General features: G+C 42.2%; 1 protein-coding gene across 6 annotated transcripts in view; it reads right to left on the bottom strand.

Annotated features, from left to right (window-relative positions):
• qkia (QKI, KH domain containing, RNA binding a) overlaps window positions 1-27,503 on the bottom strand; it is an 84,246-nt gene that overhangs the window by 53,108 nt on the left and 3,635 nt on the right. For all 6 annotated transcript variants that reach the window (XM_067614637.1, XM_067614636.1, XM_067614638.1 and 3 more), the window contains exon 2: window positions 3,536-3,678. In XM_067614637.1, coding sequence (XP_067470738.1) covers window positions 3,536-3,678 — 143 coding nt within the window. The remainder of the gene's footprint in view (window positions 1-3,535; window positions 3,679-27,503) is intronic.

Genomic DNA, 27,503 nt, shown 5'->3' with positions numbered 1-27,503 from the left:
GGTATATTTTCTAAGAATAGAGGAGGTAGGGATGGAGAAAATAATTCCATTTAGACCTGCTGCTGATTTCCCCTGGTTCCAATCATCACATCTATATATAACAAAGCTATCTGACATTTTTCTCTTTTCCAGCAGACTTAATGACCACACTTGGTGGAAGGAGTGTGCATGTGTGTACCAAAATAGAGTGAAAAAATGTCCAAGTGAAATACGTGTCATTTCTGCATCACTATGTTTCTGTGTTTGTCTGTGCTCACATATGTTTGTGTGCTTGTTAGTGTGTGTATTAATGTGTTTGCTAAGGTCATCAGTGAGTCATCTCGGCCACCAGGGGGAAGCCTAATTAATTTAGTAGCTTTCCCGGCAGCTCGTAAACACAATGCTGAGTTACAGCTCTGCTCTGGGCAGAGCAGCATAGCACAACCAGCAAAGGGAACGAGAGGGTCATCCGAGGATGCCACACTTTTAATAGTTTGTGTGTGTCTCTGTGTGTCTGTCTCTGTGTGTCTGTGTGTGAGAGTCATTCAACTGGCTTCCTCAAAGCCACAGGTGGCACGCTCTGCTCCACATTTTCACAGACCTCCCTCACTCTTCTCTAAAATGTACATGGCCATTTACAGCGTTTGCACAAAACCCACCCACGAACACTCACTCACACACTATACAGTGATGTCAGTAGTGAGGAAAAACATGACTACAGGGGATCCCACAACATAACAGATAAGATGTTTTGGCCGTTTATCTTTAAATATTGATGGTCTACAGAGAAAAGAGGATTCTAGTAAGAACAACACAGTATCAGACATGTCCTTAAATTTAAGTAATTTGCTGACCGATTAAAATCCAGACCATACAACTGCATATCAACAAACTGCTCCATCAACCAGGCTGGGTCAGTCCTACCACATATACATACTTTCTTAATAGGATATTAGTGATTATTATTCTTATCATGTACAATATGTTAAAGCTGGAGTGTGGGAGTTTTACATATAAATTAACATCCGTTACATTCAAACCCTTGCCAAACAAGTTCACACAAAGCTGATTAAACCCATCACCACCAGGTAAATCTCTCTGTATTTCACAGTATATCCGACTTTTTAAATCTGGTGTCTGTGGCAACTTTCCAACGCTGGCACACTAGTAGTGATGTGTTTTATGTCAACCAGCAATGATTGGTTTGCCAGAGCTGAAGGGGGGAGCAACAGTAGTGAGGCTACAGCAGCTAGGAGTATGGCAGAGCCTATGGCGAGCTCACCTGTAGGCATACGTCATAAACACGCATCAACAGTGTTTGTGTTATTAATCTCACTGCCAGAAGGGGGAGACAAAAGTTCTGCACTGCAGGTGTAATGTAATGTATGTATGAACTAATCATATTTTGACCTAAACTGTGACAAAGGTATATTTGTAAAGGTCACACTGGCATTTGTTTCTCATATATTACATAAATGCTCTCACAGCTAATTGGGGACAGTCCAAGGACCTGAGGCCCAAGTGCTAGAGATGACAGGTAAAAGACTAGGATAGGGTTGGTTGATTTAGCTTGCTGTCTGAGGCTAGGACTGAAGGGTCTGAGGGTCAGCTAGAGCTAAGCTGATCCAAACCATTCCCCGGTGCTCTTTATCAATTCTGTCAGGGGGAAAATGCAATCCACGCCTGGCTGGGTCGCGCCCTGCTCTTCGGTGTTTCTCATCCTTTGTCACCTCCCTCCATTCATTTTCTCAGTGCAAGCTGCTGGGATTACGAAGAGAAACGTTGTCCCTCAAGACGTGATGCAACCATTCGTGTGTGCTTCATGTGTGTGCCAAAGATTACCATGAGGACAGGGAGGTGACATCAACTGTAGTCAAAACCTCACACACACACACACACACACTCTTGCCTCTTCATCGTTCACCTTCCTCATCTCTACAACCACCATAAGAGCATTACTGTCTCCCAGCTATGACTGTGCATCCAAGAAGTGCTGTCTTCATGACCACTCTAACCAATGTAAGTGGTAAGTCCAAAATATTTCCATTGCCTTCATCAGAATATTTATGGAACGGCAAGTTACTTTTTCTTTTGCTCCTCCTCTCGATCCCCTCCTCCTCTCCCTCTCAGCAGAGATCTACCGCTGAGTTAGCCCATAAACACCCCAGCATGCCGTTTTTCTGAGACCAGGACCAATTTAGACTGCCATCTGATATAGCTTTAGCGGTAGCACATGAAAAACTCGGTGCACGTGCTATAAGTTGAGCAGCTATTACTAAAGAAACCTGCAAAACATTCAGGATAGTTACAGTAAAGTTAAGAGCTCTGCATTTACCAACCATAAAAAAAGAAGAAGGGAAAAACGGAGCAAAAAGTGAAAGAAAGAAATCAACTACAAATGGACTGCATGAGGAAAGCAATAAACAGCGGGTACAGATGTAGAAAAGGAAGAATGATAAAGAAACAATGGGTATGTCCTCAGTGCTGACAGATTGCTGAAGTATTGGCAGATGTCATTCCAGTGATGACACATTACAAAGACATATGGCCTAAGGCAAAAGGACTGACTACTTGTCCACAGCTATAAGAATTTTGAATCTATTACAGCTGCTGATAAAGCTGTCGAACCAACAATATCTTGATCCTATTAAGGATGTCAACGGTTAACCACAGAGAACATTTTTGACCAGATACACATGTCAGCCTATAGGTTAATTTGCATACAAACTCTGCTAACAGCTAGACAATTACGTGTTCACAGCATCAGATATTCTTCTTGAATTGGATAAAGCAGCAGAGTAAAACCGACTCCTTCACGGAGTGTTGGATTATGGGTTGTTTGTAGCCTTAATGTTGCTAGGCTAGCGAGTGTCTTCAATATGTCTTAAAGTCTGTTTATAGTGAGTGTGTTAGAGCCAGTCCGCACTAAAAGTGTTGCGTTAGTCCAGTTTAACCTGCAGGAGCTTCTGAAGGCTCATATAACGTGTATTCCTTGCCACGGAGGAAATAAATTCATGATGAGTGAAAATGAGTCCAAAGCATTTTGGGACGTCTGTACTGCAGAAACGGAATATGTCAAGCTGCCAAATACCACTGTCACAGATGAGAAGGAGCTCAAAAAGACAAACAGGCAGGCTTATAATTGCTAACTGCTGGAGAAAATTTCTGACCACTTCCAAGAGCCTGGCAGCAGAGTGTGCAAGTATGTAACTATACTATGATGTAAGTTAATTTCAAAAAGTAACGTTATTTTTCCAAAAACAGCTGTTGCAAAAGGGGGGGTCATCTTATAATCAGGGTCGCCTAATATTCGTAGTATTATTTATATTCATACCTCAAGCCCAAGTATGCTTTGCCATCAAGAGCTATTGTGACTAAACACATTGAAAAACACTTTGAGGAGAAGAAGGATGAGCAAAAATCAAGCAAGCTCTGACTGACTGCTGGACAGCTCTCACAAACGAAAGCTACATCACAACTTTTCTTAAAAATTAACCGGCTAGTTGCTGGTTAATGGATAGCTCCCATAGTGTGAGATGTGTAAATGTCTACTTACGTCGGGGTACTCTTTGACAGGCACAAACAGTTTTTCCTGCAGGTGGACGATGGGTCCCATTGCGTCAGGCAGCTCCAGTGGGTGTCTGTCCACAAGGCCATTCACTGTGTCGCTGTACATGTCTTTACGCACTCTGTTGATCTCTGAAACACACAAAATAAGCACACTGTGGTGAGTAACTGAAAAACAAGTGTACGATGTTATATTTTTTTACTTTGTATTTGATATATCACTGTTATATGGATGTTTTGACTTCTGGGCAAAGGCTTAATGTAGCATATAAATCTTTGTTGTAAAAAAAGAAAAAAAACAACAACAGAAATTTGCCAACTGCCTTGAGTATTGTTTGTTTTCATGGAAAGACAATGAGATAACTTTGGTGATTACTTCTCAAAAACAAACACAAAAAAACCCCCCTATCCTCTAAGTGTAAAAACGTGTGACAGCTCGCAATTTTTCAGAATTAACTACTCTCACTACAAACTGTGAATGTGTGTTAGTTTTTCTACACGTTAGAGACAAAAGTTAAGCGCTGCATTAGTGAGGGGTTAAGGCCACCGTCTTTCCTTTCTGCCTGGTACTCCCCAGTGGCAATTCTCTAATAGAGCAGCCTGTACGAGCGGCTGGGCAGGTGGGGAGATGAGACGTGGAGAATTGCTCCGGCTCAGGTATATGCCTTCAGATCTGATCCCTCTGTCAGATAAAACTAATGGACCTCTCTCTCACTCACAGACACACGCGGCCAACGGAGGCTTCCGCTCCAGCTCTCACATACACCTGGTCACCTCCAAATCACATGCAATCTCACTTTGACTGCTTCTGTAGCTCACACAAATTCACACACCAGGGAAATGCCGTGGTACGGGGGTTGAAAAAAAAAAAGTATTAATTTATCCTGCCCATCCGGTGTGTCTGTGTGTGTGTATACGTGTGAAGTGTGTCATAGTTGGATGAGGATCAACGGCTGCAGTTGTAACACCAATTAACAGAGGACAGACACTTTGGTCACACTTTCTAACTTCCTACGTTTGCGATCCCTATATAAAAACAGTCATCTCTGAACCGAAAAGCTTATCAGTGGTAAAGGGTAAGAAAAACATGATCCAAAAAGAGGTATCTACAAACACTGAATTATAATTTTAATCATACAACTGCTGAAAGAAAATCGTAAGGCTGGAGAGGCCTAGAGGAATGATGTGTATGGAGTGGGGGTGGGAGTTAGGCACTATTTCAATCTCTCTTGAGGTTTTCGAGCAGTTGGGAGCTCTATATTAAACTCCAGCAGAGGAACATGACACTCAACTATAGATGCCCTTAGTAAAGCATGCCTGACCTCCAAGCCGTACCCTTACACGGAAACAACTTTGGACTCATAATTAGGCTTTAGCATAGGTCTTGTATTTGTCATAAAATATTTATACACTTTTACAAATTACAGAAGACTATCACCCCAGAAAAACCCGTGAATTTAGCTGCGGAATCAGTTTAAGAAGACGTCCTGTTGAGCTGAGTTGTTTTCTCTGGATACCACTGATGGCAGAGTGACAGATGTGTGATTGATGGGCTCACGGACAAAGACGAGCATACACACAAACATCTGGCCTGCAGCTGTGTGGACAACACCTGTGGACACGTTGGAATCCTACAAACAAGGCAGAAGGCTCGGCCCAGAGCGATTCCTCTCCAAACCACATGAGCTCACCACTCTGACGTCCACACAGATACTCCCTAAAGTCCTCCCTAAAGATGAATTCATCCTCACGGTATCTAGCCCAGAACACAGATTACATCAGCCTTAACCAACAGCAGCAGCTTCAGGCCACATCCAGGCTTTGTGTATGAATAGAAGGGCTTGGCAGTGACACTTCATACAGGGAGGAGATCAGGACAGCATGAGGCAGGGAGTATGGGAATACTGGAGAACAGGACAGTTAATAACAACCAAATGTGTTGTGTGTCCAAATGAACCCTCAAGTCCATAAAAACCTGAAAAGGATGGCTTACTGGTTAAAGAGTCAGTATTGTATCCACAGGGTCATAAGTTTAATCTCTGTAACTGCCAATAAGAAAATCCATCTGCAGCCTGATCCCTCATTGCTAGTCTTTCTTGAAAGAAACCAAATTACATACTATAAAATGCAATGCACGACTTGCTGTGAACCTTAGTACATTACTAGCTTTGTCTGTCTCTTTAAAGATAACATTAATAAACAAACAAGAGCTATTTAATGTATGTTTAACACATGTGTGTAGGAGCCATCAATGACAAGCAAGAGGAGTCAATGTTCTGTAGGTTAGAAAATTAGCTCTCTGCACATAGCTTAAGCAAATACACTTTATACTATATACAAAGTCCAATGCATCCGAGAACATTTGTCCTTCAGAAAACAAGAGAATACAAAAAAAAGAAGTGTGCACATGCGACAATGCTACCCAACAACCACCAGCAGAACCCCTCCTCCTTCTAATTCCCCTTGCTGAAATGCCACATTAACATAAGGGGGCCGTGCTGGGCCATCAGTGGAGACGTGCTGCATTTGACAACCTCTAATTTCAGCGCAGCAACTCTTTTCTGAAGCGCTGCGCTCACCTAAAAATTACCACCTGCCTTACGCGACCGACAAAATCATTTGTTTAGCTGTCCACCCCGGCAGAAAAGGCTGATTTTGTAAGAAAGACACAAAGGAGGGAGGACTGAGAATTACTATCTTGGAGAGAACAGACAAGAGAGAATAAAAGAAGACAATCAGTTGAAGTAAGAAGGGTAGGCCATCAAGTGAGAACTTTAGCATTAGATAGCAAAGATTTGGAGTATATGTGTGTTTAACAGCTCTAACAGAAATGTCTGGGCAGTGACAGATCCCCTGTTATTCCCCTCCAGCCATCTCAGCTCAGTGCCAGTGTGTCATCCACAACCTGACTCAGCAAAACACACACACACACACACACACACACACACACACACACACACAGAGCACTTTCCTGTCAGAGTTATCTATTTACCTGCGGGGGGCTGCACATACACACACATACACATTCAAACAAACAACAGACGCACAGGAAGAGATTATAATATCTCTGTTTAGTTTTTGTTTTTAACCCAGACATCTGTCAGGAAGAAACAAAAATCGACCTTGGGAGTGGTTGGAGGGTAGAGTGCAGATGTATTCATCTCGACTCACACTGCTCTTTTCTACCTCGATACAAGTTAAAAACACATTTCATTTTATCCTTTTCTTTTGTTTCTCTAAATGTCTGCCTTCTCAAATGTGCAGTGGAAAAAGAAAATGTCAGTCTGTGGCTGCAGATCCATCTTCCCCTTTTTAAGCTCAAGTAAAAAGAAGATTTCTGCTCATCTTCTCGGTGATCTTGGCAATAGGGGAGAGATGAGTACTCAAAGAAAAGATTGTGGGGACCAGGAGAAAGGCAGGTACAGGGGTTTAAGAGGCAGTGGACTGAATGATGAAATTTTGAGTTGAGAACCAAGAATCAAAGAGTGGTTTGTTGGATGGATGATGAGTGTGGTTCATTCGTGACTTTAAAAAAACAAAAAAAAAAGTAGTTTTAATATTTATTATAAAAAAAAAAACAAAAAAAAAACATAGACCTTGTGTTTTTTGGGGGTTTTTTTGGACAATCTTCAGAGGACGCCTGAATATGGGGTATTATAATGGTGTAAATATGACCAAGTGGATATTAAAGGCTAAATGATAGGACTAAGACATCATAAATGACTCTAGCTTTCAAAAATTTCAAGTCTCTAGCATAGCGCTTTTGTTTTCTTGTTACAATTACATTTCATTCATATAAGCAATATGAAATGTGTGCCATGATTGGTTCTTTAGCAGGCTTACTATCCCAGCCATACCAAAAGTCACCATTGGAAACAGTGGCGTAACATCACATTTTCACCCACACAGAGACCATGACACCTTGTTAGGGCTCAGTAAACCTAAAGCCAGCCTGGAGAGTCAGGCTGCAAAAATAGTCCAAAAAGTGTGAGCATGTGCAAAAGAGAGGAGAGGATAAAAGGAAAACATAAAAAGGAAAAAGGGAAAAACAAGTGCATTAAAAGTATCTACTCATCTGAACGAGTGATATTTGACACTTTGATATTTGATATTTGAGTCAGCTATTGTGAACTTAGCACCATGAAATACGGAGGGTTTTCATTTATTTATCCAGCCTGACACCAAAAACATGATCACATAGAAGCAACACTGGCAGCATCAAGGGAAACAGTTCAGGAGAGGTTGAAATGAGGACGGAAAAGGCATGAGACGAAAGAATAGCCAAATGAGGTAGGAATATTTTCTAATGCATCAGCCCCTCTGATCTAACATGATCTAATGAATGTAAACACAGTGTGAGGGCAAACTTGGGGAATGGAGTGGAGGGGAGGGGAGATCAAAGACAGAGCAACGAGATATGAGAGAGAGACAGAGACAGGGAGGGCAACGGGAGTAAAATTTAATACAATGGAGAAGTCCAGAGGATGATACTGTAATCAGCTGGTGTAAGGACTGCTGAGGACCGTTCAGCTAGACCTGCTAGAATGGGAACCATTAAAGGCCCAAAAATAGACGTCCTCCGTAACTTCTTTGTCCTCACCCTGCAGCTCACAGCAAAACGTCCTCTGACCATGCAGTGCACATCTGTTCATATACGTGTTTGTGTGTGCGAGAGAGAAAAAGACAGAGAAAGAGAGCAAAAGAAATGCAATGGGTGAGTAATCAGTGTGATCAGCTTTGCCTGGGGAAAGCAGCTTTAGATGCCTTGTGATGCTGGTATTAGGCTGATAATATCTGGCACCTGAAACAGATTGAGTCTAACACCAATTAATCTTAAAGCCAAAATGATCAAATGTTCAACTCTGCAGAGAGACTGAATGAGTCCTCCCTGTTTAGTGTGATATAAGATCAAAAACCTGTAGTGTTCGAAATCATTCCATCTTTTCCTCTTGCACATACATGCATGCTCAATTAATGATTTAAACAGGTGGGGAGGGAAAAAAACACTTAGGAAGTGGAGGTAAATATAGATATATAAAAAAAAAAAATCTGGCGGTTGTGTCCAAAAAACTACAGCAATCACAGATATGCTTTAATGTGCCGGTGCTGAGTGAAACAAGACTCAGGCGAGGAACAAGCCTTTTCACTTTAAAGCTGTGCACTTTAGCAATCACAAAGTCTGGGTACCCGTTGCAAGCGAAAGGATTTGGGCGTTTAATGCATTCCTGCCCTATATTCATGGCACAAACGACTTTATCCAAGACGACACTCCACTTCAACAGTTTAGGGGTTTGGCAGGCCAAGCATATGAAAGACGGAGGTTCCTTTTAAAGCAGAGAGCAGAAGTATAGTGTGCATTGGTGGGGGTGACTGAGCCATGAAAACGTATGCATTTCTGGGTCTTATCGTCAACTCACAGCTGCCTCTCACTCCCCCTCCCTCTTTATGAAAGGGGAGAAAAAAAAAAACTTTCCTTACGCTTCTTTCTTATTTTTACTTCCTAATCTTTGATTTAACAGTAGGCCTACACTGCACATTCCTTTGATGTTCATGCACAAACTATTCCTGTGCTGTTAATGAGTATGGTGTAGTATCAGCATAGTTAAGAACAGCACATGTATTTCAGTTCTTACAAGGAAAATACCAGGTTTAGACTTGAAATATTCTGCCCCATAAGTTTGGATAGGGGAACATTTGTGTTACTGAAGTACTGACTCCTGAGGGTCAGTACTTCCCTTATCATTGTTTACAATTTACCAGATTCAAAATTTTATGATAGTGCACATAATCACACAATGTTCTGAACAAGTTCTGTACAAGATATGACTTGGTTTCACCCTATGAACAAAAAAAAAAAAAGATGGGACATGGAGGATTATGGTTCCCAATAAATAACTGCAACACTGGACAAGCAGGAGTGGATCAAACAAGAACTGTGGATTAACATTGTTCAACCCAATTAAGGCAATGTTATTTCTCTGGAAATGGCTACATCAAATATTCCAACTCATTTGCGACGGTATTACCCAAGTGTGTCTATTACTTGCAGTAGTCTGAAATACACTGGGGTGCAAGCCGTTCTCCCCGTGGCATCCAAGCAGCCTCTTTCCACATATTCGCAGAGACAGAAAAGGCAATAATAAATGGCATAGAGGTGTTTCTTGCTGTGGATATGGCACTATACTCAGTCATAGAAAATAAAAAGTGCTGGAGCCCTCCACCGCATCCAAATAGTTTTGTAATTAAACTGGAACAATACAGACACATTTACTTTAGTTTTTCCATTAAAATACTTATTTGGTATATTCCAGTTATTAATCATTTTAGCACAATATTTCCTGTTTGCCCTTGAAGGGTTTCCTGGTTGAGTTGTAGCAGAGGAATATTAACACAAAGAGATCATTTTGTACTAAAAAGGACAGTAAATTTGGAAAATACACACTTGATTTGACTAATCCAGATTGCTGAAGCATCATATTAACTTTGGTTGAACGTTTGGCAAAGAACGCAGGCTGAGGATTTTGTTCCCCATCCTCTTATAAAAGGTGTCACACTAATAAGAGATCACTTCACGGCCAGTATAGACAGGAGGAATAATTGCAGCGACCATTTTTTTCTGTCAGGGTAGATATGAGCATGTGAGTATTATTTTAAGACACATTTGAAAAATATTAACGCATCTATTAAATTTTTAATTTGTGCCACCAGCTCTTTCTTCTGAGTTTTATTGCATGCATTCCTCAACTGTAAAATTCAAAATATATCTTGGCTTTGTTTCGCAGTGACTGATCCACAGAGTTCCTGAACTCTGACATGATCTAGATATCAGCACTTGCCCCCACAGGCTGAGGGGTCTAAATAGCTCTAGACAGAAATGACGGTGCAGTTTGCTGGCAGCCACAGGGAGAGATTTATGTTGTGTGTCAGGGATTCTCCTAAGGCAGTCTGGGTAAAAAGCTCCAGCATCAGGCCTTTAAGTAGATAGGCCACTAAATAAACGACTGGCGTAACAAGGTTTCTGGATTCTCTCTTCTCTGAGCAAGGTAAAAAAAAAAAAAAAAGTAATAAAAGACAGAAAATACACACACACACACACACACACAACCATCTCATGGGTAAACAGCAAACCAAGACACAGAGGAACCACTCTTTCATTCAAATTGGGAATGGACAGTTTTTGCACTCTACAACGAAAAAATGCTTACTCAAACTTACAGTAGCACAATCTCTGAGGGACACACTATGATGCAGAAATTGCATCAAGAATACACAAACTGGTTGTGCGAGTGTACACATGCATGTTTATATCCCAGTCAACTACCCTCTGAAAGCAGCACGTTTTGCTCTCTGACAATCAATAATGAAACTGAAGCAGCCTGTAAACACACATGTAGATAACTCGCAGAATGCTCAGCTTCCAGCAACACACAGGCGTGTGTCCTGACACTAACTTAACTACATATAATATATATAAAAACAAACACCCAACTTAACATTAAAAACACCCACACACACACGCATGAGCTAATGAGCTTTTGTGTGTTTGTAGGAAACGCTCCCCCGAGAGTGTGAACCCACAGAAATAACACTCCAAACGGAAGGAGGAGGAAAACTGCCTCAGAGAAAAATCTGCTAAACAAATACTGCAGGAAACAAGCAGGAAATAGTGCTACACCTATCTTCTAGCTTGCCTTACTAGCCACTGCCTCATATTTAGTCTAGTGACAAAGAGGCAAAACACAAGATGACAGAAACAGCCAGCTAGCCTAATCTTTATTATGAATCAACACCACACTCTTCCTTTACTCTAGCATTTCCTACACATAGTCTGTCCAGCGGAGAACACTGACAAGTTGATTTTTCAACAAAATTGTTGCACTCAGCATGCATCTTGTCCACAAAAATAAAAATCTAAGGGATCTGTATCAAGACTGTTTGTTTATGTAGAAAACGAAATTACAATGGGCTGATATATTGTTAGCAGATTTTCTTTTACTGGTTGAATTATTCAACCGTGATGACTGTCAGCTGAGAAAAACACTGCTGCAAAGTTGTAGTATGCAAAAAGGGAGTACCCCCTATTCTGCCTTTCAAAACAGAAACCATCAATCCATTTTCTGCCGCTTATCTGGGACTGGGTCATGATGGCATGAGACTGATTAATATACTAAATTCACTTCACAATTATTACAACTAATGATGTTTACACATTAATGATATTTTGATAGGAAATGTAATTGTACAGCATTCTAAAACACAAAGAGCAAGGCTAGTTTTTAGCAACCCTTTATGATCTTGGTTCACAAGTGTTTAAATTAAATGAAATGAAATACTGACAACATATAAAACTGAAGTCAGACATCTATCGAATTGAAATGTGTGTTGAACATAATCGTACATTCTTGATTACATCAGAAACACTGAGAAGTTGGGAGTCATACTTTACCTCACCCACTACTTCTGACTGAACCCCTGAGAATGTGTATGCTAAAAGCAGAATGTGTAGGTGTGGTGATGGCCAAGAACAGCAATCAGCAAAGCCATTAATCATAACCGGTGGCAAATGCAGTTTTTTCTAGGGGGCTGTCATTGTAACTGCATGCAGGAAGGGGAAGAAGTGCCAAGCTGAATGTGGCTTTCGGTGGCTGCTGGCAGCAACGGTGACTTTGTGCTATAGGAACGTGTCATAGCACGTTAGTCTGGTGATTAAACAAAGCAAACAGACAGGGCAGACAAGGAGAGGGGGACCAGAGGATAGGCAGAGCTGAGGAGAGGCAAAAAATGAGAGAAATGTATTGAAAGGGACTAAAGATACTGAGGAACTGAGAAAGGTGCAAATTAAATTTAAGGTTTCTGGGCTGACCCTATACCAATTATTCACTACAATCAGATTGTTGGTATTTTGACAGCCTCACATTTTGCTCAACTACTGAGGCAAATCATTTACATAATTACTAAAAAACATTGCAACAAAAATCCATCTTTTCCTCCTCACTCACACAACCATGATATCCAAGCCAAAGCTTATCGTGAAATGAGTGTTTTAGACAGTATCTGCAGAGCTATTAAGACCTCAGACTAAAATTAGAACAAGGGATCATCACTTTTGATGATGTGGAACTGCTTTATGGGGCTGTGTGCTGGTGGGGGCACGCTGGCAGTTCAATGAGCCATAGGAGTGCCAGTTTTGTGCACTCAGTGGGGTCTACCATAGAGTGAGGTGAAACTGGCAGGGAGGGCTGGCTCAATGCTGAACCATAATGGCTTACTCTTAATGGCTGCCGCAAGGGGCCAGCGTTCATTACTCTCTGCGTGGGGGTACTTTCGACAGGATCCTGGGGTGAAACTTGCAAGTGCACGCACACTCACACACACACACACACACACACACACTTACACTTGAAAGAGACACCCCAGGGCAAGTGAGCAAGGTGGAAAGCTGCAGAAACAGTTTTCTTTCCTTCACACACTCACACACAGATACAGTTCCCCCTCACACAAAGTACTGAGGAAGAAAGTGTAGTAGTTAACAGAATGCTAAGAGCTCCTTCTCAGAGTAGTTTCGTAATGTTGCTAATTATACAGCAATTGCAGGGAAAAAAATATAATCCAGTGCAGCAGAAGCTAGAGTTCTGTGCTAATACTTCCTCTCCCCTCGGTTCACCTTTTAAAGTAGCCCAATACCCTAGCTCAGCTGAAACAGCCAACCTAATGCACACAAATGCAGACTCAGGCTCCCTCTAAAATACCAAGCAAAGATAGGCTATTTTACTGCTGCTTTTGCCATCTAAAGGGAGAGCGATATGTAGCGTTAAATTGGAAGCCACAGCAATAGTCATTTAACAGACTGGCTTTAAGAGAGAGGCCTCATAAGCTGAAAATGGTTTCACAAATTTGAGAGGATATACTTGGATGGGAAAAGGAAATGCTTTAGTTGCCTCAACTAAGCTACAATACCAGGAGGAAGCGTCTACTTCCATGAGATATAACCTCAGTGTGTGGTTCCATGCATACTAAAAAGGATTGCTAAGTTATGACAGGAGCAGTCAAAACCAGTGGATTAATTAACATGAGCACAAACATACACTCAAAGCATGAACGAAGCATGCATGCAAACAGCCAAACAGATTGTGCTGGTTCTTCTGCATCTCATGGGAACTCATTTCACAGACTTTACCTGCCAGTGAAATCAGGCAGACAAACAAAAGCTAGACTGAAACCGTGCTGCTAGGTGCTACTCAACAATCCCACTCTTGTTTCGCTTTAACACATTTAGCTCTACTTTCAGAGTTTCGGTCGATGTACACAGGCTATACAGGCATTTAGAAACAAGTATTTTATCCGCTGAGGCTCCAGGCATACTCTTATAAAACATGCATTTGCACTTGGCCAGACACACACCCACACACACACACACCCCCCACAACAATGCAGGGGATGGTTTGTAGAAGGAAGCACAGGACGCATGCTGTGAGCTCACCAAGATGTGAGAGCATGTGATAAGAAATGTGAAGAATAACAGGATGAAGAGTCAGGATGCATGCTGATGAGGTGTGTGTGGGTTGGAAGAGCAGTCCATGGCCCCGTTTTGTGTGGCCCTGGGACCATGTCCTCTGGCCTGTGACAAAGGGGGTATGCCTTTCCTTTACACGCTACCAGGAGGGGCCCTACATTATTGACATTTCCTGTCAGTAAGCAAACTGGCTCTTTGTGTTAGGATTTAAGGAAAGACTATGCCTCCAAGGGGTGACACAAAGTTAGGCAGGATAGTTGTGTAAGCAAAACTTGAGATGTAGACCACGACTCAGGGTCTAAAAAATGCTGACCACTATTTAACTATTAAATGCATCAAAACTGTGTCTACCCCTACACACAGCTGCTCCCTTTGTCATGCAACAATGGCAGGAAAGGTCCAGCTGTCAGAAGAGGAAACAAGAGGGGAAGGAAAGGCTCTGACTGTCAATGTGACTGGTGAAGATAACATGCACTGTGCTTCCTGTTCCCCATCCCTGTAACTAAGGAGACCACAGGGCGCACAACCAATGGGAAAGATGGGAGGGAGGGAGGGAGGATAATTTATCATACTCCCCACCATCAGTTCAAAAAAGATATCTGACTTTATGTCTCTTTGTGATTTAATCTATCTTCTGATCCAAAGGGACAATTTACCCATGCTTCCAAAATAATCTGGCTCCACAGGACAGCAGCGCTTTCCATGGGATTGTAAAGTCGACTGACAAAAAAGGGTATAATAGTCAAATGAAGGGTATAAAATGAGAGATTGTTACATCAGGTTAAAGCAGAGATAATTTGGGTGATCGTTTCCATTACAGTTAAACACTGTAGCAATGGCAACAGAAAAGACAAGATCTGCATTTTAACTGTAAACCTTTGGCAAATCCTTACATCAACAGTAACTCTAGTGATTTTTTTGGTGAGGAGCAGATGGGAGCAGGTTGAGCATGCCAGAAGTACATTATTGAGAATGTCAACACACACATAAAAAAAAAAAAAATCTCTTTATTTAATGTGTGTTTGGTAGGCAGGGGACTGACAGAATGAGGAACAACCACATTCCTTTCCCTCATTATCGGGGAATGAGGTCACTCGATTAAAACAAGGAAGCTTTGATGCCACAAAACAGAGACAGAAGCAAACAGAGTGACAACTGTCCGCAAGTACGTTTTGTTTGCAATTAATCTTCAATCCTGTCTGCGTGGCAGACATCCATAGTCTCTTCATCCGCCCTTTAGAACAAAATTAAATCTGAATACCGGCCTATACCAAAAGAAGTAGTGTTATCTCAACCTATTGAAATGTGATTTATTCTAAAAGACAATAAATGTAAGCATGTCACAGCAGATGTGGAAGGCCCCATTTGCCTATCTTGCCAGGTATATTACAATGTGATGCAATCAAATACAACAGCCCTGCAATAAATCCTACCTTTATGAATCTTATCATATTCAGCTTCTGATAAGTATGTGTCAGAGAGGCACTGATTAAACTCTACTGTTGTTTCATATGCTGTAGTTTGTCTTCTTGTTGTATTAGATTGCATTTTAATGCAAAAAACAACAACAAAGCAATAATGAAGAGAGCTCAATATCATCTCCCTGTTTCCAATATACACTTGGTTGCCAGTTTATTTGGTACAACAAGCTAAAGCTAATGCAATCTTCCCTCATTCATATAAATTAGTTCGGCAACATATGTTTAACACCTCAAAGTATTACACCAAACAATTCAATGATACCACAAACTAAAGCCTTTATGATGGCTATAAAATTAATTCAAGTCTTTCATTCTGTATTTTCTTAGTAATGAGAAACTGAAATAAGTTTGCTTTTAATGGCTAGTACTAATTACCAAGTGTACCATCCTGCTATGTTAGTTTACCACTTATCACCTCTGAAGTGATTTTGCAGTTGTACTTACAATTGACAGTGATACATTTGATGTAACACAGAATTTGAGCAAAGCACTTAAATTCTCTATGCAGAAAAACCCTGGAAGGACATGAGTTATGAGCCCAGGAAGACAAACAGGTTACTTCACAAAGTTTACGTATGTGTGTGTCAAGCTGTCCTTTCATCCCCAGGCACAGGGCCTGCTGGGGGCTCGTAGCTTCCATTTTAAGTTCCAGTCCAACAGCCACTTAGTCGCTGTCCCAGGGTGTAACAACACACAAACTCACATCTGTTGTTCCTTCTTTGTGTCGGCTCTTTAGTGTCCTCACAGTCTGACAAACTATTTTCCAGGATCTGAATCTTTTACCACTTCAAACACCTACTTCGTAAAATACAAATTAAACGCACAAGAAATGTGTTACGTATCTGGATGGATATGCATGGTCCTGTGCCAGAGCTTGTCTCGATTGTTCTGGGCCAAGTATCCGAGGACGGATTGTCGAAGTGTTGATAGTTGAAAGCTAGTTGAAAGTCAAAGAAGTGCACACTGATTCTCTATGAAGAACAAACAGCCCTGGCACTGTTAAGAGACGCTAATAAACCCTCTTGATATGTGATGCACTTTCAGATTAGGTGGTTGTTTGTTTTGAAGGACAGAAAGAAAAGAGAAAAAAAAAGCTTCCCTGACCTACTCTTTCTTGTCTACAGATCATCAGAGGAGCTGCTCTTTGGCTGTGCATTTGTTTGGTCTGCTTGTCTGCTCCTGGAGATCATCCGGTTGATCTGTTTTGTCTGCCAAGTCATGTTGAATGTACCATTTAGAACATTTAAAAAACAACGATGTCGGAGGGTCTGTAAGTACTAGGTCACAATGTCACAAAGGGAAGAGGGGGGATAAGAGAAAAAGAAAGAGAAGCTGTTCTTGCTGACTCATCTATCATTAACCAAGCTTCCACTACACTTTAGCCTTCATTTATATGTGCACACGATTATAGCCAGCGTGCGCAGGCATGTTGTTTTTGAGCCTAGGAGCAAGTGTGTGGAGAGCCAAGTGCATACTACGGTCCTGAGCGCAGACAGTGAGAGCTGGGCTGATGCAAACCGACAGACCACGTTGCAGGCCTTTAATGTCACCACTGGTCCTCACATGAAAGAGGCAATGTAGCCCCAAGGCCGGATATTTGCCACACATACTCGCATACAAGTAGAGAGGGAAGCTGCAAAGAGAAAACAAATCGAAGTGGAGAGCAAAACGTAGGCTGGTGAAGGAAAAAAATTGAGAAATAGGAGATAAGAGAATGAACAGCAGTATTTCCCCTATAATTGTGTGGGCCTGGTGGACTGCCAGGCCAACGAAAACCCCCGCCAGGCCAAAATAATATATTTTTTAATACCAAATATCCATTCATTTGGAAACAATCATTTGCATGTGGGAGCCTCTGTGTGGCGCTGTTCCAAAATGTGAGTCAACCTCTGTCATCAAGTGGATCACTGGGAAATAAAATATGGTAAGACTTGTAAAATATGACTCCTTAAACTGTTTGTTTGATCAAGTCCAAATGTTCTGTTATATTGTAATTAATTGGGTTAGCACCATCACCCCCCCCCCCGGCCCATCCTGCCACCCCAAAGCAGTCAACAGAGGAAACACTGAACAGATAGAGAGGAAGAGTGGGTGATGGGACTTGTAGAGCCACGCTGTTCTAATAAATGGGGGAAAAAAAGACAAAGCCAGGAAAAATGAGTCATTCCCTTGGGAGGACAGATACCGATTTTCTACTTTGGAAAACACTATGGCAACGATAGAACACTCCTAATGCCGAGCAGAGCAGTACAGTATCTATCACTACAAAATGGAAGGCAACATGACAAACAGATGAGAGGGATGCATGTGCGTGTTTTAAGACAGAAAGGGGGAGATAAGAGGGAGTAAGTGAAGCAAACTACACAGTGATGAGGGAGGAGGAGCGGAGATAGAGCCGGGGTCTAGTTCATCGAATGTGTCAGACGCTCAATAAAAATAAGGTTGCGGGAAGAGCTCCCATCACAAACACCCTAAACTGATGTCAGGCAAATACTCTCAAGGAAAGCAGAGTAGGTGAGAGGAGAGGAAGTGTGTGTGTGTGTTTTTGGATAGGGGGGGGATTAGAGGGGAGAGAGAGAGAGAGAGGAGAGAGACAAGTCCATCTCCTGGAAGACTATTCTTCACCTTAGGTGTCAACAACAGCTGGCACCTTGACACCTTTCTCAGGCCCACATCTGTCTCCCCTGTTGTGTCTCACACATCGTCCATCCCCCAGCTGTCTTTACCCTTCCCCGCAGGACCACTAACTTTTACAACAAATTATTTAATTTGCTCACTCAGTGCAGGTGATCATAAACATGTATCCAACTCGAAATGTAACTTATAGAGACAGAGCGCAACGCGTCATACTCTGAAAACCATGCCCACTGGAGGGGAAAACAATCAGTGCCATGATATGCAACCAAGGGCTGAAATGCTAACAAAATGCAAGATAAAAACATTAGATTTCAGCATGTCAAAGGATTATTTTAGCACCCCATGTCTACCAGAGAGGAAAGGTAGTTTATAGGATATGCTGAAACCTGTTGCATTACATATGCTAAGATGCAGTACATGAACATAAGGGCTGACATCACATCCGCAGTAGAAATACCACAACTATATAACTAATTCCACTACATAACAGGCTGGCATGACACTTTTCACAGCTGATAATGGCAACTACAATTTGTAAACATGGGCAGGGAAATTACATGTACAGACATGCAATCATTTCCCCATTCAGGCTCTTTTTACAGTTAGCATTGCAGCTGAATGCAGGTTAGCTGAACGTCTATTACAAACACTGCATACCTGCGTGTTCTGTGACTAGCAGCGTGCCCAGGTATGTGTGTCATTTTTACGGAGGTTTTTGAGCTGCAGTCTGTCCGTGCAGCTCAGGCACACAGCCCTGTAACACTTTTGTCTTCTTAAAAGGCTCAGTTTTTCGGTTCGGCAGCTTATAAAAACTTAGTTCTGGGTTCTTTACCCTGTTGGTCGTGCATCCCAACACACAGCAGTTTTTAGGCATTTTTCTGTTGTTTGCATGCAGACAGAAGTTGACAAGGAGGCACCTTCACTCAATACAAAGTCAATGGAGAGCAATGAATTATTTTCGCCTCTGGGGTGGGCAGGACTTAATTGCACTCTGTCTCTATAGCAATTTGAGTCAAATCACAAATATATACACCAGACAGACAGGAGTAGCTGTAATCTTGTTGATGTCAACAATAAAGCAACACGATGCAAGTCTTTTATTTATTAACATTCCTCTGCAATGACACTGAGCTGAGACAGTGGAGGTTAATGCCAAAGAATATTCAAGGTAGAGAGCAGCAGTCTAATTATGCCAAATGTTTGTTTTGGTTTTTTTTAACATTATGCTACTCTATAGTTAATTTTTGTTTTGCAATCTCAGTTATTTGTGTAGCCAGTCAAACATGGCAGCAGGAATGTTTCTGCACACATGCATAACTTGTTAGTCCTTTAATTTGAACCTGCTCTGGAGCAATGTCCTTGTGTTTTAACATGCATCTCTGAGTTGTTGTGTTTTTTTCCCCACAGGAAGAGCTGTTTTTCCTTCTACTGCATTTTATCAGCCCAGTGTGAAATTTGACATGTTATTACTAGAGTATTATTTAGGAACCAATAGGACGGAAAAAACAAAAGCCATCAAGAGAGCAAGACCCTGTAAGATCATCAAATAAGCTGTTGTAATGTCAATTACAGGTAGGTAAGTATCAGTGATCTCTTTTGGCTTTGTCCTGCAGAACGTCCATGTCTTTTACTGACCAGCTTCTATAATTTCACAATCGTTAAAACATCCTCCAGAAAGATGAGTTAAATTACCGGGAAGAACATTTCATTCCCTTCCTCCGCCTTTAATGTTTCTCCAGTCCAAATGGGGTTTAAGCTACATTAAAGATACCAATACTTGCCACTGCCTAGCTTTGCTGCTTGAATTAGTAAAAATGAAAACAAAAAATGAAGTCAATTAAATTAATCTCCATTATAGGAATTGATATATATATAGTCTAGTGTTGTACAATGTACTCCACTGATGGTTACAGCACTATAAATGAGAGCAACTGGACTTTATTGACGTTATCAAACAGCTGCTCCAAGATCATGTTACATCCAGCGACGCACATCCAAATATAATGAACCAAGTGAGAAATGCAATGCATTCCAATGTATTGGGCCTGTTTGACAGACAGCACTTGTGTGCAAGCTCCTGTGTGAACTGGTAGTAGGAATGACCCAGTGTGTGTGTCTGGCCCATTAAAGCACAAAAAGCCATTGTGTATCATTAGCTGGGGGGGAAGAAGGCAGAGACAGAGGGGTGGCGTGTGGAGCTGAGGGAGGGGTCAGTGACCTTCCTCATAACCAACCAGATGACCTCATTCACAGCACATAGGAATTCTCTGTCTCCCCCCACTGTTCTTTATCACACTCGCTATCCTCCCCTCGCTCTCGGCAGCCCGGCTCGCCTTTTTCCTTTCAGCGAACACAATCAATCAACTGAGCAGGGACGAGGCTCATGCTCACTAACCCTTTCGTATAGACGGCACATTCTTTCCTGCCAGTTATCTGTGGGTTTTTTTTTTTATGCCACTCTTTTCTATGTTACACATGGTGCTAAATGGGCTCTTTGTTTCACCAATTAAAGCCTAATCATACAAAACCACCCATTGTTTCTGCTCTGTAATCTCCTCCCAGCCACTGCACTGATAAGGACAGACAGACAGACTTAAGCCTCGCCACAAACAGGCAACCAGCGACAAACATTCAACAAACAGCACAGACACAAAATTGTTTCCCTTGCAGTGACTTCATTCATGTGCCATCACCATTACTTTGGGTTGCACACATTGCACATGGGCATAAATTATGCTAAGCACATCATGTTTTACATTACAGCGCAAGACCGCAGGGCAGACAGCCACTGTAAAATACAACAGCGCAACACATGTAATTCTAGTTAGTCTCTGTCACTACGTGTGACTGCATCACCGAGACAGATAAGACCCTGTTCAATCAACTGAAACATTGCTGAATAGGTAGAGGGGACACTGGATTATTAATCTGTTTAAAAAGTGACATTCCTTTCAAGAAATCTGCGCAAACTTCCTCCTAGATTTCAGCATAAAATTACATCACTACAAGCAGGGAGCACAAAAACTAGCCGAGCAATGGTATGCAATCGCAATCCTGTACAGACTGTCGAGAGACTGCTGGTGAGTCGGGGTGGGCTGGAGCAGGTGGTAGAAATGCCATGAACTTGAATGACTTTTTACCAACATCTCAAACTTTCACAGCAACACAAAGAGAGCACAGAAAGCCTTGCAGTATGATCCTTCCCCCCGCTGCCATGCTCCTGCTTTACACCTTAACACACTTGACATGTGATCGAACCTGTTTCACCATCTTTAAAATAGACTTCACAATTAGTAAAAGCTCCATGCACCAAAGCGACTCAAAAATTTTAAAAAGTCCATATTTTGATATACCAATATAAAGTGGAGTTGAAAAGTCTGTGTTACTATCAACTGTTTGTCAGTTTATCAATATAAAATATATTGTGTGCACTCAGTGGAAAGCTTGTATTAAACTAAAATGTATCTGAATACTGTTTTCAGAACATTGACGTGGTTTTCTGAGGTTGTCCTAAAATAATATAGTCTTTTATAGGGCAATTTATCACTGCTTCGAGTGCCTTAACCTGGAACAGTAGACGTCAAAAAAATATTTACTGTTGTTCGTAACAATGTTGACAATACCTCTTTTGGCACCAGTCTGTTCTCCTCAGTGCTGAAAAGCTATCCCAAGGTGGCAGTCCAACACATGCTAGAAAGATTTTCACACACTATGTCAATTTCATTCAAAGCAACACCGGGCAAATCTAAAGGGACAACACCACCCAAAAAACAGTGTAGAAAACATCTTTACAACACATCATCTGCATTCAAGATACAAAGCCTGTTGAACGACGACCGCCCTAGGTAATAAAAAAAAAACTGATTGGCAAGCGGCAGTGTTATTTTAAGAGAAGCAGTTTCCAAACCATTTCTTCAACAATAAAGCAAGTCTAAACGTTAAGCATAGAACAAACAATATCCCTATTTCATCTGTGACAACTGGACAATGAGATGCTTGTTTGCGGATGTATCAAAGACGATTTTACAGCTGCCGCTGGAGAGTCCACGTGAGTAGACGGCCACATGGGAGGTTAAAAAGCAAGAGACCTACAGCCAAATATGGTGGAGGAAATGCCAGAGTACAAGTTCTGATTAAAGCAAATGGTGCAGAAAACTACAGTACAAAATACAGGCTAAGAAATATCATTTGACAAAAATATGTATTAGTTTTTGATCAATGGTGAAACTGGAGAATGGCAATGGACCCACTGTGTTTTGAACTATGCAAAGAGCAAAAATGAGCAACAGTGAATGCTGTGAACAGCACAACATGAAATTGGACATCAAATGTGTTGCAGCTTTACAGACTCAGAGAGGCATTATTAAGCTTGGAGTTGCCAGAGCTTCATATTTGATGGCAGAAGACTACAGAGGAATCTAACTACCTCTTGCCACCTCACTTTCGGTGGCCCTCAGGGAAGGTTATGGCAGCACCGCCTGTTCTTGCCAAACCTCACAGAAACAACACTGCTGAGGGACAGGTAAATTATTCATCTTTTGATTTATCGGCCAGCCTGCGACTAGTGAGAAACCAAGGCAAAGGCTGCAAACCACAGGCAGACTGATCTACTCCTTAAAGGGAGGATGGGATATGTGAACATCTTGGACTAGAGGGTTTGGAGCAGGATATGGGGGGGGAAATGTTAAATAAACAGCCTGTGAAATAGAGGTGTGTTGTGAAATTAGAGGGTTTAGGAAAACATTATTGCACTTTGATATTTTCATACAAGTAGAACGAGGCTTGCCATTGCCAGCCGTGAAGTAAAAACTCTATCGAATTACAGCCAAATTATGCACTCACCATTTCTAGATATTTAAAGCAAAGTAGACTTTTTCGTGCCTCGCTGTGGATGGCATTCACATTAAACTGAGCTAAAACACACTATGAGAGAGTGTGTGTGGGGAAAACAAACACCAGGCTGGAGGTTAAGTGCTCTGACTGTGCTCCCGGTAAAATTCCTGAGCTGGCTGCCAACGCTCGCTTGCCATTCCTCCTCTGAAAGGAGAGAGAAAATGAATGCAGAAGGGTGGGCAAGTTGAGAGGGAAACAGAGTGAGCATTCAGCTCAGTTTTTCACCTCCTTTCTGTGATAAAAATGGTTAAGGAGACAGGAAATGGTGACAAATGTTGCTGGTATGATTCCTGAGAAACCTAATTGTTAGACGTGATTTATTCAGAGTCTTGAAAGACGAAGACAGAAAGAGAAAGTGGGGGGAATAAGTGAACTACTATGAGCGAGGGGGTGGGAGAGCTATTTGAAGCACTCAAAGAATGTAACAGGGTGGGGCCCGTACTCCTAAGAACCGAGAAATAATAATGTGTGCTGTGTAGCCGCACAAACCTGTGGAGGAGGGACGGGACGAGAGATGATTCATGATGTAATCTAAATTAGTCAAAAGAAAGCTGAGAGACTGATCCACCTCTGTGGGAGAGGGCAAAAGAGGAGCAGGCTTCTCTTGTCACCACAGCAAGAAAACAGCTCCCCCCTCCTTTTCCCTGTCTGTCTGAGGGAAAAACAAACCACTGACTCGCCTTCTCCATAGTCCTTTCCTGTCTGAAAAGGGCGTTACTTCCCGTAGATGTTTTTGCCTGAGAAACAAAAAAGTAAAGGAAAAAAAAAAATGGGCAAAAGCTGACAAAACTTGGGTCGAGGGCAATAGGAGGATCCGTGCTTTCAAAAGACGGAATAAATAACCCAATTTAATGTACAAGTCTGTGTCAGGGAGCCGTTGCAACATAGTTATTACAACATCCCGTAATACATCTTCCTCTTTAACACTGCATGTGATTTTATACTAAACATACACACAAATGACTTTCACTTTGACGGAAATCACACAGTAAATTTCCCCTCAGGGAAAATGCACACTCTGCATCTGTTACCTTATTCACTGTTAATTTTAACGGGATTGCTCTGCTTTATGATTTGAGGGGCGAAAAAAAGCCTCAAGTAAATGTGTTGTCTAACAGCTGACAGTAAAAGAAGGGAAGCCACTTAGTTTTGGCGACAGCAAGCCAGATAGTCAGCCAGGCAGTCAGAGTAGGGCACGGAGACAGGAGGCCAAGCAGAGGCAGCAGTGATAAGGAGGCCCCAGCACTCACGGGATTGAGGCCTGAGATAAGAGCCCGGAGCTGATGTTGGATGACTTTATCATGCAGCACCCACTGGGGGGTGGCATTGCTGGGGCTGGAGCGGGGCCAGGGGAGCAAGATGGGACTGCATTTAGAGTTAGAACAGAGACTAAAGCTCACCCCAGACACTGCGGTGGGGCTACTGGAGGGAAAGGCTGCTAGGCAGAGGCATGACAGAAGGAAGACAGGCAAGGTAACGCTGGGTCCTGCCACAACCCCTACACCTCACCCTGTCAGACTTATGCCTCCACCTAATTTATTACCAAGGAGGAGAGACTGGAAAAACGGGGACCGCATGAGGGCAAGAGAGAGGCAGACAGGGAAAGACAGCCCAAAGCCTCCAATTCTGCTTTCTCGCTGATGGTGACGGCTCAGTAAACCAGCTCACAGAATGGCTCTCAGTTAATTAAATTCCAGCTTATAAGTGGTGCTTTGGGAGAGAATGTGGGGAGAAGAGAAAGGGTTGGGGTGGGGGGGTAAAACAGGTTTCAGCTTGCAACAACAGACCTGGCAAAACACCCCCGATTCATTCATTCTGTCAGTCTCTATCTGCGCTCTCTCACGGCTCTAAGCAGTATTTTATTTTGCAAGCGGTGCTCAATCTTGTTAGTTGCTAAATTGATTGCATGTGAGAGGTTAGTGCAGGTCTCACCCTGTGCCGAGTAACACCAAGGGTCAACCTACAGTGGGAGAGTGCAGTGCTGCCACAGCCAGACAGACAGAGGAGGAAAAAAAAAAAGAGGGAGAATCATATAGACAGATGACAGAAATATGAGACAGCAGGTAGAAAACCAAATGCAGACTTGTAGCACTGCCCTCATTTATCAAAATCTGTTCTCTAAACAGTTGTTCCCAAAGGGCCAGTTTCATACAAAGGCTCCACGGCGGACAGCAGACAGTCTGTCCTCCAAACACTGACAGCTCTCCCGGGAATGTCCTGTTAAATCACGGCACACAGAGACAAACAAGCAGACACAAAACTGTATATGCAAAGGGGAATGCTGTAGCCAGGAACAAGTGGTACGATGCACCACGTGGCTCCACCACACAGCGTGCAATGGAACAACGGGCCATTTAATCTATTACACAAACAAAGCTCCGAATCGAGCCTGTTAGGAAAGGTTAACGGGAGCCTGGAATAAATGCTTTCAATCAATCTGACTATTCTGCTCCCCACAGAAAAACTTGCCAGAGGACACACGTCACAACAACAACAAAAAAAATAAAAAATAAAATCCCTCCCTTCCTCCCATGCTCAGCTAACTTGCAACAGCGCCTGCACCTCACTACTAGATGACATCTCTACGTGTTATATGGACTGTCTTCTCCTGCCAAGAGAAAATATAGCAATTTGAAGCTGCTTGTTGGCTGGCAGATCGTAAAGAGAAATAAAAAAAAAAACCCCATAGCAGGTGTCACCTCAGGGAGATGAACAACTGCAACGCAAGGGGATTTCAAAAGGGGGCCTGTCAATCGGCCAGAGTGACCTTAAGGGACTACATACATATTGGGAACGTCACGGGGACGTCCAGGCACACACACGCCACTGAAGCAGGGTGGGTGCAGTCTCCACACACACACACACACACAAGGGTGGTGTCGGCTTTCTTCCGCCATGGAAACAGCTGTGTAGACATGCACAAAATGTTGGGTGGGTGCGGGGGGGGAGGTACATGCAGCTGTCGGCGGGGCGTACTCTCGAGTGATCGACAATTTAGGGGAGTTTAAAGCATTCAGCTGTTACTGGTTAGATTTTTGCTGTTATTAGGTGCTCTAAAGTCTGACAAAGGAAGGCATTTCAAGTGTTCAAACACACTTAAGACTACAAAACTGTACTTACTTACTCAGAAGAGAAATGCTTAATAACAATATAGAAAAAAAGCCCATCCCTTAGGAGACAAGACAGCTGATATCTTGTTGACAGACTCAAACTGTCCTTGAGTATTTCTATTTTTTGTTCTTTCTTTTCAGTTTTTGCTAACGCTACACCGACTAGACTATGTTTCTACCTCTGCTTCAGCATCACTAGCTTTTTCAAGTAGCATCTGCTCTCTCTTTGTCACCTTGACAAGGCACTCGCTTTCAATGAGACAGAACTGACTGCACACTGAGGAGAAAACTACACACACACACATACACAAACTGAACAAAAAAACTTGTTAGATCAAACGTAATTCACACCGCAAGTTAAAGATTTCCAGCTGGAGTCTGTCCTGTCTGACTGGAAGTCACAATGGAGTGTGATGTTTATCTTTACTGCTGGCAAAGACCACTGTCATAAAACACGCTTCGTTCATCATCATAAAAAAATTTAATTATACAAATATCAACCATAAACAACAATTAAAAAACTATTAAAACTACTTTTCCGAGCTTTTGAAATTGCAGCAATCTGACGGCACAGGCCACCGTAGCCTATACATATTAAACATATGAACACACCTGACAACTATTTCAGGAGTACTAGGCGAAACGGAAAGGTTAATTAGAACACAGATGTTTTTTTTCTTTTCTCTTTTTCAGATTCATAAAAAACTGCACCAATGTGATTACGCTGATGGTTTTAGGCTGGGTGGGGCCAGTTTACACCAGTGCGGGACAGGGAGTGGGCGGAGGTACGTCCTGAATATCGCATTGGAGCTTTAGCCCCGTCAAAAAGGGGCGAGCAAACCAAACAGCCACTAACAGGAACCAGACAGTCAGACAGGCCTCCTCTGCACTGGGGTGGCTTTCATCACACACACACGCAATTTTTGGCGACAGGGTAGTGTTTGGGCTGGTGCCGTGGATACCCCAGTAAACCTTAGACTTGTGTGGCTTTGGAGGAGTGAAACTGGGGCTGAAGAGTTGTGAATGTCCCAATCATTATTTCTTAAGCCAAGAGGAGGAAACATGTTATCCCCTTTCTATCTGTGCAGCGCTACACAGAAGCGTCGTACCATTCCAGCGATGCAGGATTGATTTCTTGAAAACCATGTGTTGCAAGACAGCACACTACACGGTACAAAAACTCTCTCTTTTAAAGACTGACAAACTACTGAGCTGCACCATTTTATTTCTGACTATAGTTCAATGACTTAATTTTTTTTTTTTTAATGAATAAAAGTATCAAACGGTAACATTTATGTTTAATATTGTACACTGTCCAAAGAT

Source organism: Thunnus thynnus, chromosome 16 (genome assembly GCF_963924715.1).
Source record: "Thunnus thynnus chromosome 16, fThuThy2.1, whole genome shotgun sequence".
Taxonomy (NCBI): Eukaryota; Metazoa; Chordata; class Actinopteri; order Scombriformes; family Scombridae; genus Thunnus; species Thunnus thynnus.
The sequence above is the reverse complement of the archived record's forward strand: the minus strand, read 5'-3'. Positions and strand labels throughout refer to the sequence as shown.